Below are 20,554 nucleotides of genomic sequence, written 5' to 3'. Positions count from 1 at the left end.
CGAGTTCCACACCTTCTGTGCCACTTCGTGAGGATTCTTGAGGTAGTCCTTGTGATCAATGCACTGCACAAACAAACCACACCATACCCTACATTTGTGATAAACGCAAGGTACCTCATTGAGTGCCCACCTTTCCCACCGTTCGTCCGATGCCCCAACCGACGGTGTCTCCAAGCTCTGGAAATCCGTGTTTCGACCACTGACTTAGACGAGCTGCAAAGTCTAACTCATCAACTACACCACCCCACAACAGCAAAGAGTCTAGAATAATTATCTGAAACGTAACAAGAAAAATAAATTGTAAAGATTCTCTCGTGTAACAACGAAACACCAATGTCTGACCATTTGGTCGGTGTCATCGGTCCAGTCGCCGGGTCTCCACTTACACCTGTGTCTGTCTCTAATCATTGATTGGTAAGATAATCCCTCCATGTCATAGTGGAAATGACACTGTTCTTCACTGAGAAACTCAGTGCATAATCCAATAGCGTCTCCTAGTGCTGCTCCATAAAACAGACCGCATATTTTATCAGCTAAAACTTTGCCTTCCAGCTTGCTGTCTCGTGTCGCCTCTTGCAAAGGAGCCCGTTGAAGTTGCCGAGATGTTGGTTTGCCACTCGGACTTCGTTGTGCATCGATGATGTCTTGTGAGATCGAGCCTCTCTGTCTGGGAAATTCGTTTGCCGTGTGAGCGGGTCTTGTGGCTGATGGTTTTTCGCGAGACTTCGGATCTCCACACTTTTCTTGAAAGTATTTCATTATTGCCTTAGAGCCCTGATTACAGACTTCTTGAGGTGGGTTCTGACATCTATTGAATGTTGCCATAATGACTTCCATTTGACATGCCTGGTCAGCAGACAATGTGAATTCTGAAATCACGTTGTTACTTATATTGAGGTATCTCAGACAACGCAGATTTACTAGTTCACGTGGCATACTCTGCAGCTGATTTCCAGACACATCGAGTTTTACCAGCTCTCGGAGGTGGCACACACACAAGGGCAGAACAGAAAATCGATTGCTATGCATGAGCAGAGACTTGAGATGGTAGAGATAGTAAAAAGCGTCCGGCAGCGTGGTGAAACAGTTGTAGCTGATGTCCAAATGAGAAAGATGCGGCAGACGAAAAGAGAAATCGTCGGGCAGACGTTGGATGCTGTTGAATGAGATATCCAGTTTCTCTATGACGTTGGGCACGGCGAGAACTTCTGCTGGAATCTCGGACAGACCCGAGCCCAGCTTTCCGCTAATGTGCTAATAACGTCCAGAAAGATGAATGAAGCATTCAAATGCAAACAATTACACATACACACACGTTTTTCCGTTCGTTTTAGCTCGCCTGGACGACCTCACCTCCAAGAATTGTTCGAATGTCAGTCGACGACTGAGTGACACTTCGTTCCTCGATAGAACTGATTTGTCTGGTACTGAGCCGGCATTTCCCATTTCAATGAGTCAGTGAATGATGTGTGAACAGATGTTTCGAGCACGTGTCCGTATTGTTCACGTGGTCGTATCCTCACGCGTGCAACGGCCGAAGCTCGAGGCTAACATGGCTCTTAGTCAGAGCCGTGACCCTTCAAGAAGAAAAGCCTAGTAGGGAGGAAATGGCCGGCTAGACACTTGAGCCTCTAGCTAGACTACTAATGTATATTTGGTGTCTAAAAGACTCCGTAGAATAGCGCTAACGCCCGTATGACAAATAGGATGTCGTCTCGTAACTATCCTGCGCATTTTCGATTTGACTGTTGTAAGGCCGTGCCATAACGGAGAAGAAAACGCGAGCAACTCCGCTTCTGTTGAAAGGAGGTAACGCGCAAAGTTCAGCTCAAGTAGCTAACGCACGCTAACAATACCTCGGGGTCAGTAAGTTACACTGTACTGTACAGTACAGTACACTTGTATGTTTTATAGGGTGGGCTGGCATGCTAGGCTAGCGCACAAGCTGTTGCGGCTCGACTCAACTCGGCTCGCTGTGCTTAGCAGAATGGCTGAACTGCCCGCTCTCCACCCGGAGTCCATCGCCTTACTAGAGCGCCTGAAGGATGAGAAAATGAAGCCGTTGGTAGAAGTCACTCCTGCTGAAGCGAGACGACAACGTGAGATGTTCGCAAAGAAGTACTCAACTCCTGTAGTCGACTTTGAAGGAACAACGAGAAACGTATCCATCTGCATTTCTGGTATTTAATTAACCTACATAACGGAGACCAGCAGCATCTCGTACTCTCTGTAGCATTCGCTAGACAGGCGCGTACCCAAGGGGAAGCTGGGGAGTCGATCAAACCCTCCAGCAGCCACAGAGTCGCACGCCTTCCTCAAGCATATTACCGTAGTCAACAGTAGACTAGAGTTACCGATCGCGAGTACTCTAGAGTCTATTAGTCAGAATTTTTTGGGAATGTGTTGAATCTTTGCTTGTCACTATGTGATAGCTGACAGATCATTTAGAGTACAGTACTTCAAGGTAATTACTTATAAATTCAACATTGAGGCAACATTAATTTATTTACAGCTAGAAGATTAATTCCATAATTGTTCATCTCTTGCAAGATTATACTACTAGTAATTGTTCCTGTGTAAAAGCATAGTGAAGTGATGGTTTTGTACAAAATGAACATATAGGTTTACAAATTACACTCATGCTATGGTGAGTCCCCATTCTTTTTGGAACTGCTGGTTATGCGCCTGCTCTAGAAATGTTATGGTGTGTGTGTGTGTGTGTGTGTGTGTGTGTGTGTGTGTGTGTGTGTGTGTGTGTGTGTGTGTGTGTGTGTGTGTGTGTGTGTGTGTGTGTGTGTGTGTGTGTGTGTGTGTGTGTGTGTGTGTGTGTGTGTGTGTGTGTGTGTGTGTGTGTGTGTGTGTGTGTGTGTGTGTGTGTGTGTGTGTGTGTGTGTGTGTGTGTGTGTGTGTGTGTGTGTGTGTGTGTGTGTGTGTGTGTGTGTGTGTGTGTGTGTGTGTGTGTGTGTGTGTGTGTGTGTGTGTGTGTGTGTGTGTGTGTGTGTGTGTGTGTGTGTGTGTGTGTGTAATATTTACATATAAATTAAAGTTACTGATTTACCAACACTTTTAATTAATAGTTTAACTTTGGCATATTTATTTAATTGATAAACACCATTTGTGTGAAGACCGGAAACTTCCAGTGAGGATCTACCAGCCCGTTTCATATCCCTCTTCAGTAAGACCCGCATTGCTGGTATACTTCCACGGAGGCGGTTGGACCGTTGGATCAATAGAAACGCACCACAGCGCTTGCGCCTCCCTCGCACAATTGTCAAGCTCGGCAGTGGCGTCGGTTGGATACCGTCTGGCACCCGAGCACAAGTTTCCTGCTGCCGTGGAGGATGCTCTGGCGTCCGTCGAGTGGTTCGCAGACGGGAACAACAGGCGGTTGGTCGGCTTGCCTGAAGACATGAATGTGGGAGTGGGTGGTGATAGCGGTGGTGGAAGACTAGCAGCCGTTGTCGCTCATGAACTGCACGGCAAGTGCAGGATAAGCTTTCAGGTAAGCTAATATGTTGTGTGTGTGTGTGTGTGTGTGTGTGTGTGTGTGTGTGTGTGTGTGTGTGTGTGTGTGTGCATGCTAGCAGGACATTTTTTCTTGGAAACGTACAGTTTTCACAAACCGAGGATTTAGCAAGAACACAAAACTGCAAGTCTTTAGATCACTAGTGATGCCAGTTTTATTATATGGTTGTGAGACTTGGGCAATTAGTCAAGTAGATATTCGAAGACTGACCACTTTTCAGATGCACTCTAATAGATCTATCTTGGGTGTCACAAGACTAAACAAGATAATTAAGATATACAGTACCATCAACTTGAAATCTACCAAGGAAGAACCAACTGAACGTCAAATTCAATATCAAAGATTACAGTGGCTTGGTCACTTAGAACGGATGAACGTCTCTCGTCCACAAAACGTTGTTGCTGACAAGCAAGTTACATAATATGAAACGTCCTCAGCATGGTCCAAAGAACAGATGGGTTGATACCATGCAATGAAACCTGGTATCATTGAATGTTGACCTGTCACAAGCAAATGACCACACTTCCTGGCAGAAATTTCTTCTGCGATGCCCAAGCCCATAGTGGGTATTGGCGGAATTCCAGGTTCCAGGTGTACGTACATAGTTGTGCTGGTTTTGGCAGCATTTCGCAAGAATCCGTTCATTTGTTTCCTACATGTCTATTGCTTGTGTGCCTGCATGCTGCAAGTCTCTTCAATGTCTGCTTGCCCTTTTTCTCTGTCGATCCCTCATTCCGCCCGTACAGCTCTCGCATGGATGCTTATCTGCTTGTTGGTTGTATGGTACCCCTGTACCCCCTGTCATCACTGGTAGGAAATGTTCCGTCGTCACTGCGAAGTTCAAAATATACAGCAACAGACAGTCCGTACTCCAAGGCAGGTATATACAGTGTATTGTACTGCAATTGGCTTGACTTTCTTCACATGCTAGCAACACTTTGCGACAAGTTAAAATGTATATAAAAATATCCTTTACTTTGAGCAACCCCCTGGTTCGCAATTCTGGCTACGCCACTGGGTGTCTTTCTCCGTACACGTTTGACATGATGAATGCTTTTGGCAGGTTCTTATCTACCCTGGAGTCGATGCGACTGACAGCACAGACTCTCACAAACGTTACGAGAACGGTCCAATCCTCACCAAAGAAACGATTGCCAAGTATGTCTTGCACACGCACGCACGCACGCACGCACGCACGCATGCACACACACACACACACACACACACACACACACACACACACACACACACACACACACACACAGGTGGCGTCCTTAGCTTAACTTGTCTCCTCGGTCTGGTCACTTGTGTATAGATTTCGAAGTTATTTTGCAACAGAGCAATGTCATACAACCAATCCCAGGCTGTCTCCAATACTCTACAAAACCTTCGAAGAGCAACCGCCTTGCGTTCTGATCATTGCAGAGTGTGACCCATATCACGACGAGAGTCTAGGTTCCTACCTTTCCAGCGCATTCACTAATTTTCAATTGATCACTTGTTTCAATTAATTGTCAGCTTACGGAAAGCGTCTCGAAGACGCAGGAGTGAAAGTAAAGGTGCTCATTCTTCCGGGTCTTATCCACGCGTTTTTCTCTAATCCAGGTGAGGAACACATAAACTAAGAAATTAATTAATGTCGATTGTTGTGTCAGAGCAAGTGTGTTCACTGTCTTGTTGTTGTGCAGGCATATGTAAGGAATCCTGTAGGACGGCATACTCTTTCATCGCAGAGTTTTTGAAAGAGCATGAGCAACGCGTATGAAACAACTCATATATATATAAATGATAATAAAAAATGGACTTGCTCACTTAGTATATATACATCTTTAGTATATATATATATATATATATATATATATATATATATATATATATATATATATATATATATATATGGTGTTAAATCCCACCAGAGACACAGAGGACACTAAAGAGAGTCATCACTGTTATCAGTGGACATGCCATCATCCATCATATATATATATATATATATATATATATATATATATATTTTTTTTTTTTTTTTTTTTTTTTTTTTTTTTTTTTTTTTTTTTTTTTTTTATATATATATTTATTTATTTCTTACACACCTACTCACATACAGGGAAGTATATATATATATATATATATATGTATATATATATATATACATGTCTCTAGACTGGATGAAGCAAATATGACGGATCAGTTATTATGGTACAGTCAATGGTTTTTTCTATAGGTAACCCCGACTTGCGCCAACTATCTAGACAAAATTAATTAAAAGGACAAAGTGCTACTGCATGGACGCCGCCATTTTGAATATTTGTGAAAGTTTGTTCTGATGGGCTCGTACACCGCTGCTTTCTCCTCCTTCTCCTTGAGCTCACGACATTTTCTTACTTTTAGAAAGCAACCGGTGCCTTTTCGCGGTGTCCGGTACCGTCTATACCTTCGCTGTGTTGACGTTCGCTTGTAGACTTTACGTTAATTGTGACGTCATAACTTGATGCGCTTGCAAACCGCTGCTCCTGTCCGCTCCTTGAACCCACTATATTTTGTCATGCAAAGAAACTGCATGGTGTCCCTCACGGTAACTGGTGCCCTGTATATCTTCGCGGTGCTGGCGTTCGCCTGTGTGTATTGAGCGTAGCCTCGTCCCCAGACTCTCTCGTGCTAGTCCAGCGTGAGAGAGTCTGGGCAGTGGCGGATCTAGGGTAGGGGTTGTGGGGGTTGCAACCCCCTCCCCTTTTTGTTGGCCTCGGAGATAAAGCACAAGGCCTTGAAGCCGCATTGTGCTCATTTTCAGTATTTACTTAAAATAACTAAGCGGATTCTTGACGAAGTGAGACATCTGGCAGCGAAACTCCAGACTCGTGACCAGGATATCTTTGTTGCGTAGGGAATGGTTCACTCACTACGTAAGTGAAAGAATGAAGGCAACAACGGGTCTGGGATGGTACCGCCTCTTCTCAATATATTGCGGTTGGTCCTAGGACCAGCATTAGTGTTCAGTTTCATAAATGCATACCTTTCCAATTACAGCTCTAATCAACGAAGACATCTCATGCATATCTGCTGTCTACCAAAGACTACACTGTACACAAACGACGACTTGTAGTGCGCTCTTCACGCAAACTCACGTCCCTACACGTCGTGGTTTGTATTCTGCGCCTGTCAACGGCAATACCGACACCTAGTAGAGCCGTTTGTTCGAACCGATGCTCCGACATCTACACTAGCCAGCCAGCTGCATTCTCAGCGACTTCATGATCACGTCTACTACACAGAGTCTTGCGGAGAATTCACGGCGAAGTTTTGTCGCGATTTCGCGGCAAGTCGCATCGAATCCAGACGATCAAGTCACAGCGGATGCGCGCATCGCGAATTTTCGTCGCGAATTCGAAGCTCCACGCGCGACTAGCAGCTACTCGCAGCGGATTCACGGCGATCAGACACATGCCGATCGCGTCCGCGGCACCACTAGTACAAGAAAGTGCTTCCTAACGTCCCATTCGCGTTCCTTACTAACACACAAACGATAAAACCGTAGCTACTGTAAACACAAAGGTACCCGTGCAGCAAGATGCGACACGATGTTCTAGCGCGACATGTCTTCGTCGTTCTTGTATTACGGCCGAAATTGGAAAGGTATGCATTTATGAAACTGAACACTAATGCTGGTCCTAGGACCAACCGCAATATATTGAGAAGAGGCGGTACCATCCCAGACCCGTGGAGGACGATTTTGTATCGGCGCTACACGGGTCTGGGAGGCCGAGGCTACTTGACTACCCGTGCAGCTCCTTGTCTGCCATGTTGTAACACCATGACGGTGTTGCATGCTACCGTACCCCACTACAAAGAGCAACAGGCATGCATGCAGCTAGACTCTAGTGCAATCATTGAGCAAGCCCGGACGTTCACTTTCTCGGTTGCGTCCGCCTGCTATCTAGACCCGCCGTTTCCGTGGAAGGAGCGGACCGTCGCTTGTATTTCTGCCTGCACCTCAGATCATGAGATGAGGCGATGAGTCGACAGCGAGATGAGACCATGGGACTAGAGACCTTTTCACCTGAGACACTCCAGGCATGCAAAGCACATTCAATGCGCATAATGCGCATTGGCGTTTACACATGCACCTATACTAATGCGCATTGGCTGTCAAACCGCGCATTCGCTCAAACCGTATGTATACGGAGGTGGTTTGAAGTGGATTGATTCAATGCGCATTGGCCGGCGCTGCACGTGGCACCACGCCTACCCACGCGGTTTTCTAAGTCGGTGTAGACAGCAGTAGATCTATACGTTCGCTAGCTCTCTAGCCTATGCTTATGCACGTACTGTAACCAAATATGAGATCTATATCTTCGCGAAACGACTGCATGGGAGCCGTGATGACCGCAAGTTCTAACGCACGTTACACGCGGGTAGGCGTGTTTATGGTGGATTACGATTTCCTAGTGTGAAATGGGTCAATGTGCATTCAGTGTGCATCCAATTCGCATCTGCTGCGAAGTGCAATATCATCATAGCTTTAGTCCCAAAATGCTTTAGTTAGCCTTGGTTGCCTCTCTAGATATTGCCGCGAAACATCCGGGAACACCCGGGAAATGAGTTAACACCCCTTAAGTGCCTTTTATAATTATGGTTGATTCGAAACCTGACAGACTGTGTTGCGTTGTGATTTGGTCACCTCGTCGTGTTCAAACCAAATTAAGATTGCTCTCCGCACTTGCGTCTAATCTCTACTAGTTGTTCTAGTTGTTCTCAACTCTAGTCAGCCTAGTAGAGTTTCACCCCTTGAGCTTGGGAGGCACCCAAGCGTTACAAACTAAAGTGAAGCATTTGTAACAATTTAGCAAGTAAACACAGAATACAGTCTCTGTATGAATCCACAACGAGACAAGAACCACACAGACAGAGGTAGCGTGTATTATGAATACATGAGCCACCCACAGGGGTGGGAAACATATAGCATCTATGTGCATGTGTGCATAGATAAATGCCTGCAGTGTATGTGTCCGTATGTACATACAGGCATGTAAATACACACACACACACACACACACACACACACACACACACACACACACACACACACACACACACACACACACACACACGCTTACAATCTCGTTGCACTACGTTTGGAAGAGTGCCCAATGCAGCCCATGCATGATACTATACAGTATATGTGTTTACACAAACACGCCAATTGCACATGGAGAAGTTACAAAATGCGTGTCTGTTTCAGTTCCGGGGGGGGGGGGGATCGTACCTGCATGTGTCTGTTCCACGTTCCACCTACACCTTGTCTTTCATCAGTTTTCTTCCCTCATCCATGCTGTGCGGTTAATTGTCTGTCTGTCTGTCTGTCTGTCTGTCTGTCTGTTTGCCTCTGTCTCAATACAAAGTAACTGCTGACAGCTATCACTCATTCCAGGATCCTGAACACATCACATGTACATGCCCACAATACCTCGTATCTTAACTATTCGTGCACTAGCATCTCACAATTGAAACTGAAGCGAATCACCATGCAGCTAGGGTGTATCCATCATCTCTTGATTCATAAAAATGCCAACCAATAAAAAACGCAAAGGTCTGTACCAACTCTGATACAAAGAGAATGTCTGGCTTATATGTTCTAAATGAACTGCTTGCATACATGTATATCATATGTCTTCAGACGTCAACACAACGCGCCACGTGTGCATGGACGCTAATTCGCATGCACCAAACAGCACCTACAAAAAAGTCGGTACAGACCTATACACTCACACGTTGTACACGATCTTCCGATGTCGTGCTGCGTGACGCACCGCTGTCACAACACACGCAACAAAATCAAATAAACCATGACTCTAGATAAATCGTTTGAAATAACTACGCGCGCCCATGCACTCCATGCGCAGTTGACTTTTTGCTTTGCCTTCGATGCTCGATGGTCTCTCACGCGGCAGGTCCGCACTTTCATTCAAGACAACCCACTGCTCGCCTCCTCAAGCTCGACAACGTCATGTGATCCGTGTCGGATCTCCGGAACGCCACCGATTTCTTCTTCGTTCTCGTCTGCGCCTTCCTTATATCTTTCTTAGCCAGGAACGCGTCTGGCGACTTCTCCTGCTGCGCATGAAGGTCGTCGACACCGTTCTCGGAGCGTTGGCGTTCTGGCTCGTCGGATACAGCGTTGGCTTCACTCCAACCGATTTCGAGTTCGTTCGTGCTCAGTTTGAGGATCTGGAGACGGACGAGCGGCATCTCGACGCCGCTCACTCGGCGGCGTTGTGGGAATTTCACTTCGCGTTTGCCGCCAATGCGGCCACTATCGTGACGAAGCCGTCGTTGGGCGCGTGCAACTGGTTGGATATTTACTCGGGACCGTCGCCATTACGGGTGAGTTCGACGTCCGGATACACAATACATCCATGTATACACACGAGTTTGGAAGCTAGGAAGTCGTACACGCACATATGGGGTCTCTCCGCAGCTACAGTGTATATATACATATATAGGGTGCCCTTATACGAGCTCCATAGTAAATAAAGTAAAAATAGGAACGACACTGTTTCAACGGTCGTCGCATGCATGCAGGATCGTGTAGCCTTCGACTGCTTTATCGTTGATGAGTTTGCTAACTATCTGCCTCCCGTCTCACTGGCGATCACTACATGAGCGGATATAGTACCAACAGCGGATTCCGGGTGTATATAAATGTAGATAAAAAATGGGAGGGGAGGTATTTAAATACTTACTGGAAAAAGTTGGTTCCGCATGGCGTGACGTCGGAAGCAAAGAAACGCAAAGATATCTGTTTGCAAGCTATATGTGTATATATATTTACCAACTGCTAAACACCCGAGATTCGACAAAACAGTTGAGTAAGTAAGTATTGTGCACGCAATTAACGTACCTCTCTACACGATCGCGCTGACTGTTCGTGTTTACAGTGCTTTGCCAATTGATGGTCACTTCTGGTATGGAAAGGAAACCTGCTGCACCACTGTCTAGATATCTAGGCCGCTGGCCAGATACACCTCTGCCATATCGTTACCTTTTAATCCACCCACGCACAACTTTAGCGCGCGTTGTAGCTTCTTGTAGTCTTGACAGCTTTCTACGTTAGAAGTACGTAGTGAACTATATACATATATAGTCATAAGCACTGTCTACTATAGTAGTATAAGCCGCCAAAGAGGAGCAGTTTATTGTTTCAAGCAGATAATATCATATCTCTTACAATACAACATCTACAGATGTATACAGTCTACTTTATTGTAGTGTATTCAATAGTGCTATATGTGAACATACGGGGCAGACATACGGTTTAGTGTTTGAGCGGCAAATCGTGTACCTAGTCGTAGAGTTGAGCACGTGTCTGAGTACATAATATCTGGCGACGATGATGGCGGCGAACGCAAGTATAGGTCTTTTGAATCGAATAGAGCCGTATGACTCAACAACGGATTGGGTAACATACGAAGAGAGAATGAACCAGTTTATGTTGGCAACAGGAAACAGAGAAGACAACGCGAAAAAGGTAGCGGTATTTCTAACAGTGATTGGAGCTGAAACGTACTCGCTGCTTCGCGATTTAGTGCACCCAAAGAAGCCGTCGTCACTCACATACGGGGTATTGACTACCAAATTGAGAGAACAATTCATCTCGAACTTGATACAGGCGCATCAAACACCATACTGTCTTCAAACACATATTACAAACTGTGGGCAAGTGAGAAGCGTCCCAAGTTACATCACATGACGACTCGTCTGAGAGCATGTGGAGGCCATAACATTAAAGTGCTGGGGTCTATTCAAGTGATCGTGGAAAATAAGGCAGGGCAGGAACTCAAGAATGTCTCCATGCTAGTAGTGGTGGAAGGGAGAGGCCCGGATTTATTGGGCAGGGATTTGCTGTCCTCTTTACGACTGGATTTGAAGAGAGTTTGCAGTCTGGGGAATCCGTTTGATGAACTTTTGGATAGGTATCCAGAAGTTTTCAGTGAAGGACTGGGTATGTATAAAGGGGAGCCAGCAAAAATACATGTAGATGTATCCGTGAAACGACTGTTTTACAAAGCCAGATCAGTGCCATATACCCTAACAGATTTGGTCAACAATCAACCGGACAAAATGGAGTCACAGGGTGTGATCAGCCCCGTTAGGAGTGCGGAGTGGGCTGCACCCATTGTGCCCGTACTGAAGGACAGAGCACAAGCATCAGAATTTGTGGTGACTATAAACAAACAGTCAATCGAGCATCAGAAGTGGAACAGTACCCGATTCCAAGAATTGAAGATCTTTTTGCGTCATTGACAGAAGGAGAATCGTTTACCAAGTTGGATTTGTCACAAGCGTACAACCAAATACCTCTAGACAAAGAATCGAAGAGATTGACAACAATCAACACACCAAAAGGATTGTTTGAGTTCTACAGATTATCGTTTGGGATAGCGTCCGCGCCAGCAATGTTTCAAAGAACCATGGAGGCGCTGCTAAAGGAATACCTAGAGTTGCAGTATTTCTAGATGATGTGTTGATTACAGGAAAAACAGAAGACGAACATCTACAAAATCTTGAGAAAGTATTGCAATGCTTAAATGAAGCAGGGCTGAAAGTGAAACCACAGAAGTGTGTATTCAACACAAAGTCAGTTGTTTATCTGGGCCATCAGATTGATAGAGAGGGGCTACACCCAACACAAGAAAAGGTTAAAGCGCTGAAGAGAGCACCAAGGCCACAAAACGTCACCGAGTTGAAGAGTTTTCTAGGTCTGATGACGTATTATGCAAGTTTATCTCACAGTTATCGACACTGTTGGCTCCTTTACATGAGCTACTAAAGAGCAAGCAAAGTTGAAGATGGACGACCCGCCAAGAGAGGGCATTTCAGAAAGCAAAGTCAGTGCTGACAACTGCCAATGTACTGGTCCACTTTGACCCAGACAAACTCATTTTAGTCTGTTGTGATGCTTCACGTTATGGTGTGGGAGTAGTTATGTCTCATGTGGAGAGGGACGGAAGTGAAAGACCTATTGGGTTTGCATCCAGGACACTGAGTGCAGCAGAAAAGAATTACGCGCAAATTGACAGAGAAGGACTGGCAATAGTTTTCGCGATGAAGAATTTCACAACTATCTATACGAGAAAGCATTTACGATTGTAACAGATCACAAACCACTGGTCAGCCTGTTCAATGAGAGCAAAGCGGTGCCAACCATGACCTCTAGCAGAATACAAAGGTGGTCGTTGACCTTGGCGGCGTATCACTACACCATTGTATTTCGGGCTGGTCGTGACAACTATTCTGCAGACGCCATGAGTCGATTACCATTAGAAGACAACGAAAATGCAGAGGAGGACGCATCAGAGACAGTACTGAGGATTGACTACTTATCAGGGAAGACGGTCACGGCAAAAGCCATTTGGCAGTGGACTAGAAGAGATCCCTTACTTAGTCAGGTTTACAGGCATGTCATGGAAGGATGGCCTAAGTTGCTAGACCAGAGTTTGTTACCCTATTACAAGCGTCGAAATGAGCTGACAGTTCAAGATGGATGTCTCCTTTGGAGCAACCGAGTGCCGGCTCATTGATGTCGAGTCGTCGGCTCATTGATGTCGTTTCGTCGGCTCATTGATGTCAGCGGGCGGCCTCAGCGGTGCTTCACTCCAACGATAGCCTCGGTTCCAGACGCTTTTCCGTACGTACTGCACGTGACAGGTATTGGGGTCAAAAGTAGGAGGAGCGAGCGGGAAAGCGTCTGGGCGCACTGCTAATACAAACGAGTTCAGGGGCGGGAAAGCTATTAGATCCAAATTATACCATTAGTCTAACTGCATTATGTTGCACAATGCAATCGTAATACGATGTAGGTAACTCATCAGTCAGTTGCATTCGAATAGCATCAAAACACTCAGTAAAACAGGCTAACCACTGAACGACGCAGTGAACTTCGTCTGCAACAGCAACGACGTGATCGCGGAATCGACTCTGTTGGAGGGCGTTCCTCCAATGGACTGCCAAACACACCACTGACATCACCACGTTGAATCTGTTCGTCTTCAAACAAGCTAGCGCCTATCATTACAGCTGTTACACCGTGTTCTGTCAAGCTTGCTACCTGGTCTCTCATGAGAGAAAGCAATGGCTTGGATGGAAAGAGCAGTCTGCATTACCAAAGACCTGCAGAGTGTTGCACACACTTAGCATCATGTGGAATATCATAGACTTGCCATTGCCAGTTCGAAAACATGCGAAAACGTCGTCTCCTCGGGCCAGATGACATTTCATGTATGCAGAGGTGCTGCAACGACTTCACAGCTTCGATCACGAATTGAGGACAGCAAACAGTTACTGTTTCCGCTATTCAATCATCTGAGATGGATCTACGAAGATCAGTCTATGTACTACAGGCGTAGCTTCGATTTCTAATTCACTCGGGAAGACCTCCATCGCAAGAAACGCTGCCGCTGTTGTAATACTAGCTTACCTGTGTGTCTAACAGAGACGTCGCTGGACGTCCAAAATTGGGGGGGGGGCAGCGCTAGGATTATTGTCTATTGTCAATTGTCTAGACGGCCACGCCTACTAATATTGGGGGGCCATGGCCCACCCAGGCCCCTATTGAGCGACGCCTCTGTGTCTAACAACGTTACTTAGCATGTCTAGAATTGTAATCGTAAACTAAGAGGTATTGTTCTTGTTGTAGACCAATCAAAACCACCGCTCGGAGCGAGAGGGAAGTTTCTATTGGTGCGGAGCGTTTCATGTTTAATAGCTTTCCCGCCCCTGAACTCGTCTGTAGTACAAGTGCGCCCAGACGCTCTCCCGCTCGCCCCTCCTACTTTTGACCCCATATACCTGTCACCTGCAGTGCGTACGGGAAAGCGTCTGGAACCGAGGCTACTCCAACGAGTGTCTGTACGGGATCGCGTTTCTAATGTCGACGTCATTGATGTCATGGTCGCTGACCATGTAGCTGCTGACTGCAGATCTACTACTAGCCAGACATGATAAGAAGAGCTAGGAGTGGCTCTACTACATTAGAGTAGGTAGGTGGGGGTATCAAATACTAGTTATGGGCGTGGTCAACGCAAAAGAGAATCCAGAATGATCGGTAAGAACAGCACCTGTACATAACACACAATTTCAAATACTAATTCAATATTCAATTGTTTCTACGAAAGTGGAACGGACGAAATGGTCACGCATCCCCCGGGCAGCCTGCCGTGTCTATCATCTTCTGTCGTTTCGTGTTACAAATTGACTACTGCACGTGGAAGTTTCACGTTTCGATACGTGCTTCAAGTTAAACTGTAAAAGTTATATAAAACTTGAATGGCAAGAATTAGAATTTACAAATAAAATAATTAAAATTAAAAAATTATTAGAAATTAAAACACTTAAACAATAAAATTTAATAAATAAGAAAATTTATAATAGAAATTTAAAAGTAGAAAAAAAATTTAAAAAGTAGAAAATAAAATAAAACAAACCAAAAATTGGAATAACAAAATTACTTAAATAATGAAATGTAGGAAATGGAATGTCCTTATTATTTACTGTCCGTATAGTACACAGATTTTAGGGACACCAACACATTGCTTAGCAAAGTAGTAGAGATACTTTACTTCTACATCTCTCTACAAGCTCCTGCCGTACTTTCTATTGTGCATACGCATTTATATCATCTGAAGTCTAAACGTTCTGTAAACAATCCCAAATTCTTGTTCACTAACACCGCAGTGCAGTCTAAATCTAGTTATATATACGTACTTCAAAATTGACAACCACCAGTACTATCTTTAATGCTACTTCCCTAGCTGATAGCTTAAGCCTTAGGTGTATATTAACCTGTTAATTAACTAGGCTAATCTGTTTTCAACGAAGTCACGTGCCTGAAGGTACAACTCCACTCCACTGACTTCGGAATATGCCAAAGGATTTAATAGTACTTGGAGAGCCTCTCTGTCCTCATGCAAAAGAGCTGAGGTTATCTCAGGGACTGTCACGGATTGTTCATCCGATCTTACACGAGTTGTAGGGCCATCGTCGTCTATTCCAAACCCGTTACAATCTGCCACCTATAGAAAACTGGATAAATTATAATTTTATATATTTGAACAATTGAAGAGTATAGTCACACACTTACAGCCGTCATCTCTTCGATGTCTTCCAGGCGTGCACCTCTAAGCATTTCTTCTATCCAGAGTTGCAAGGGACTTCTGTGTCCTGCAGTGCTGAGTGTGTGTCTTCGATATCCCTTACAGAATAGATCCAATGCTCTATTAATTCTTGGAGTGTAGACATAATGAAGGCAGAATAATTCAATATCGTTGGTAGGATTCAGTACCTGGGATTCTTCTAAATCACCAAAAAGTGATTAAAATTGAACGGTACAGCCTTCAAATACGTCTCGCCAGAACCTCTCTATCCTCTGGTTGTGTGCGCTTTTTCCAGTAAGCATGCTACCTCTTCCAGTTCCTCTCTGTTGAAGCATAAAGCGCGAGATATCAACGTTTTCTCCGCCTTTGTCTGATCGAACTCGGGAAGGCATTCCATAATTTGCAATCGCTTCTCTAAAATACTGAAACACAGTAGAAGCACGGTTGTTGTTAGAGCATCGGCTGTATACGGGTAGTCTACTACAGTCGTCCATTCCAGTATGCATTACAAAACGATATCTAGAAATACACCACACGATAAAGGTCGATTTAATTAAACATTATGGGACATATCTTCAATTCACAGCAATACACCTTATTAGCTTGTGATTGCCGTCCACATGCCAAAGTGCGTTGGGACCGCGAACCTTGTACTGTCTCCGCGGTATAGCTCTTGCCAATCTTTCTGCTATGCCTTCTGGATCGATACGTGCCAGTGAGCTTGTTATCCTTTGTCTCTGAATGATGTACCCTCTACAACGCAATTGGCCCTGTACCATTCGATATCCGGCATCGGGAAAATCCCGTTTTACCTCTACAATTAGACGGTCCAATTCCAAATCGGACATGGCACTGAATCGCTGTGATACTTCAGGCCCGTAGGCTGGTCGCAGGAGTGGGGGGTGCATTTGCCAACAAAGTCTATGTGGTTTCAATTAAATGTAATCGCACTGCGCTAAAGTTTTTTTGTGGATTCACCACTTTGTAAACATGGTTAAAATTGCGTTTGTATACTTGGTTCACATAATTAGCTACGAGCGTAAAAGAAGGACACCACAATAAGTGGTGGACTGCTTCGCGAGAAGCTCACTCTAAACGGGTTGAATTGACTCCCGGTCTGTCTGTCGGTATGTTTGTACCTATCTATCTATGTTTGTAACTATCTATGTTTGTTTGTAAGCGTGTGTCACGCTCGGGGAGTTTTCAGCCAATCAGCAATCGTTTTGGGACGCTAAAGGTAGGTGACGTAATACTAGCTTGTCAGCGTGAATTACTCTCGGGAATTTGTAGAGCCAATCAGCAGTCTTCTGGCACATCAACAATGGGTGACGTACAATCCCGCGCATTATGACAATAGCCGAGATGTCGTAAACCTCCATTTTACGGTCAAACTGTCGTCAAACCGAGACGCGAAGAGTAAAAATCAGGTAATAGTTGTTCGCGTTTGTTACTTTTTACAAAAGAATCGCAAAACAAACGAATTTATCGTTCTACAAGAAGCCAAGCGAAGGTCCCATGGGACCATGCATCTAGATAGGCACCGTTGCATAGGCACCACCAACATGTCATCCGCGATCTTCAAGAGAGCAATATATTCTAAGTAAGACTGATGATAAACGATCGACGTCGTCTTGCAAGAATGATTCATAGGAAACGTTGACGCAGCTTAATTAATATCTTCTGGATCCGGTCGCTGGATGTACATGATGTCGCTTCACAGTATATTCTATGCAGCTAGGAGACGTACACCGATCTCTAGCTACAACGAAATAGCGGAACGAAAGATGGCGACGATTCAATAAAAGTATGATAATTTGATAGTCCATCTCAACAGTTAATTAATTTATTAACTTCCAGTGATACAAGAGCGCTATACATGCAGAATTGAGACATAACGTAGATAAGAAGCCCGCGCCGTGCAAGAGTTGCGTAGCTGTGTGAATTCGAAGTAGTGTGGGACATTGATGGTATTTAGTTAATTATCTTTAATCACATTGATAAATCCAGGTGTTTTCAAAGAATTGCCGTTTACATTCTAGCATCAATTAAGCTAATAATTAATATGATTAATTAATAATAATGACAATAATTTAACAAAATTTAATAAATATACATTGATATTCACAATAAATACACACACACACACACACACACACACACACACACACACACACACACACACACACACACACACACACACACACACACACACACACACACACACGTCACTTCTGTCACTTGTGCTGAATTCGAAGTGTAGTGTGGAAATTGATGATATTTAGTTAATTATCTTTAATCACATCAACGCATCCTTGTGTTTTCAAAGAATTATACATTCAAGCAACAAGCGAATGAATAAATAATGATAATGACAATAAATAGACATTTACAAAATTAATAAATTTACATTAATATTTATAATAAATACACACGTGCCACACACACACACACACACACACACACACACACACACACACACACACACACACACACACACACACACACACACACACACAAACACACACACACACAACGTCACTTCTGTCACTTGTGCTGAATTCGAAGTGTAGTGTGGGACATTGATAATATTTAGTTAATTATCTTTAATCACGTCGACGCATCCCTGTGTTTCTAAAGAATTATACATTCTAGCAACAAGCTAATGAATTAATAATGATAACAATAAATAGACATTTACAAAATTAATAAAATTTACATTAATATTCACAATAAATACACACTTGACACACGCGTGCGCGCGCGCACACACACACACACACACACACACAGACAAACACACACACGCACACACACACACGCACGCACACACGCACACACACACACACACACACACACACAACACACACGCGCGCACACACACACACACACACACACACACACACACACACACACACACACACACACACGCTCGTAGCTCTGAAGCGACGGTGTAAACACAGCTTCATTTACTAGTACGTATCTGTATTCATAATTGTATATGTAAGACTTAGAGTTAGCAGAAAACATTAGTGTAACAGTACCGAGTCAAGTTCGAGTCTGCGAGGGTGAAGGCGAGCATAATAATCGACTACGTCGTCAAGATCTATTGGTACATCGTAGTGGATATGAAGGAGAGCAAGGTGAGACAATCTGTCCTTAGCATGGATGCGCGCATATAGTTGTTTCGGCGTCGTAAAGCACTGGCGCTTCTCTCACATTCACACGAGGTGACAGGTATGGTACAGGCGATGGTCAATAGAACCGAGATGTTTGGGAAGTCAGTGGCGTCACATTCTTTGATGGCTTTTGCTGGTGAGCACGGTCTCTTATCAGGAAGCATCGCCATATACCTGTTCCTCCAGCGCCCGAGTTCCGCGTCCATCAATTCAGGCGATGGCAGATCATTTCTGTACTTGATCAGCGCCTCCTCCGGGTTGACATCTTGCGAACATAGGATACTTGGTACAAGACCAAGTAGGGAAATGGCTGTGACTGCCGACTTTGAGAACTGCCGGTTGATGCTAATAATAATATGATCAAGAAAGGGAATTGCAACATTTCTCTGCAAATACTCTTGAACAGAAGCAGCTGGAATATTGGTGCGATTTTGTTGCCTTGCTGCAATGCGAGGCATTGCAATCGTACTTCCAACCTTTATTGCCATGTCTGAACTAACTTTGTAGATTTGAGAAAAGCTGCTTTCAACGTTTGCGCGCTCGCTGTCGTAGGTCCTCACAATTTCAGATATCATGTTATGCGCTTTCACGATATCAACAGCTTTGCTCTGCAGCTTCACGGTAATGCCCGAAAGGTGTGATAAGTACTGATATATCATCACAAACACAACAACAAACTGAAAGGAAGTAACACTGGCCAGAATCTGCTGTGCTTCATTGCGGCCTGCATAGTCCCAGTCAGCATACGTAGCCCCATATTTCTCCAAGTGATAGCGGAAAGCTATCATTTCTAGAGCTTCAACCACAAATACGTACCCTTGGTAGGAGTGCCGATAAGCCGAATGCCGCTCAGCCCATCGCGTCTTGCACAGATCGATCAGTGGTTTCCTCCTCTCTTCATTGACCACATTGTGGTTGATGGTCCTGAGAAAAACAATCCGACGAGTCAGGTCATCAGAACAATAGCCCTGCCATTCTTCCCACGAAGCAACGGCACTACCATCAAAATCAGCGGTCAGTTCTTCTATGCACCGAAAAGGTATATACTTTACCAGCTGCCTAGAGCAGTAAATTTCATACTTTTCCAAATCATTTGGAAGTGCAGCCTTTACTTCAGGAACGTAACGAATGACAGCCTTTTTGTTGCGTTTGACAAGGCGCCCCGTCCTTTTGAAATCGTACTGCATGACAAAGTCATCAAAGCAGAGATTTTCAAATTTGTTACTTCTTGGCCTGTTTACGTAGTGGTCCATGGCACTTGACATTGTAGCCTGTTTATCTTGTGCCACATCGTCTTCCCGTTGACCATCAACGTTTACACGTAAAATTGTTCTACTGCATACTACTAACTTCTCACCCGTAAGGTGATGGCACGTTTCCTGTGCCGAGTAGTCATGCTCTACTACAGACCTTGTCATTAGCTTTTGGACGGCTTTCTTTGGATGATCATCGTCCTTCAAGTCCTCTACTATAACTTCGAAAGTCTTTTTTAGAGGTTCAGACATACCTTCACTCTTGCCGGCATATTTGGTCATGTGCTTAGACACCATTTCTGCATTGACACACACCTGCATGTCAACATTAGCCTCCAGCCTGTCAATTGAGCCCGGTTGTGCCCATTAATGCGAGAATCATTTCGCCGCGTAACAAGCTCTGGCTGCTTGTCGTGTAGTTCAAAATGTGTTCTACTTGACAAGACTTTG

General features: G+C 44.5%; 2 protein-coding genes across 3 annotated transcripts in view; one reads left to right on the top strand and one right to left on the bottom strand.

Annotated features, from left to right (window-relative positions):
• Nucleotides 1-1,501, bottom strand: part of LOC134180289 (ADP-ribosylarginine hydrolase Tri1-like) — a 2,830-nt gene extending 1,329 nt beyond the window's left edge. Inside the window, exons 1-4 of one of the 2 annotated variants that reach the window (XM_062647415.1) lie at nucleotides 1,354-1,501; nucleotides 343-1,254; nucleotides 131-274; nucleotides 1-63 (exon numbers count right to left, since the gene is read on the bottom strand). The exon at nucleotides 1-63 is cut by the window's left edge and continues 125 nt beyond it. In XM_062647415.1, coding sequence (XP_062503399.1) covers nucleotides 1-63; nucleotides 131-274; nucleotides 343-1,254; nucleotides 1,354-1,446 — 1,212 coding nt within the window. In that variant the 5' untranslated portion in view covers nucleotides 1,447-1,501. Of the gene's footprint in view, nucleotides 64-130; nucleotides 275-342; nucleotides 1,255-1,315 lie in introns of both variants that reach the window. The other variant, XM_062647416.1, reaches the window with a different exon arrangement.
• A 356-nt stretch (nucleotides 1,502-1,857) lies between these two features.
• On the top strand, nucleotides 1,858-5,337 carry LOC134180250 (ethyl acetate hydrolase-like). Its single transcript, XM_062647352.1, has 6 exons — nucleotides 1,858-2,180; nucleotides 3,126-3,502; nucleotides 4,590-4,684; nucleotides 4,842-4,981; nucleotides 5,045-5,131; nucleotides 5,215-5,337. Exons 1-6 carry the CDS (start codon nucleotides 1,904-1,906, stop codon nucleotides 5,289-5,291), a joined length of 1,053 nt encoding a protein of 350 aa, XP_062503336.1. The 5' UTR covers nucleotides 1,858-1,903; the 3' UTR covers nucleotides 5,292-5,337.
• Nucleotides 5,338-20,554: the final 15,217 nt, after the last annotated feature.

The sequence above is a fragment of the Corticium candelabrum genome, chromosome 5 (genome assembly GCF_963422355.1).
Source record: "Corticium candelabrum chromosome 5, ooCorCand1.1, whole genome shotgun sequence".
In the NCBI taxonomy this organism is placed as follows: Eukaryota; Metazoa; Porifera; class Homoscleromorpha; order Homosclerophorida; family Plakinidae; genus Corticium; species Corticium candelabrum.
Note: the sequence above shows the minus strand (reverse complement) of the source record. Positions and strands in the feature narration are given on the sequence as shown.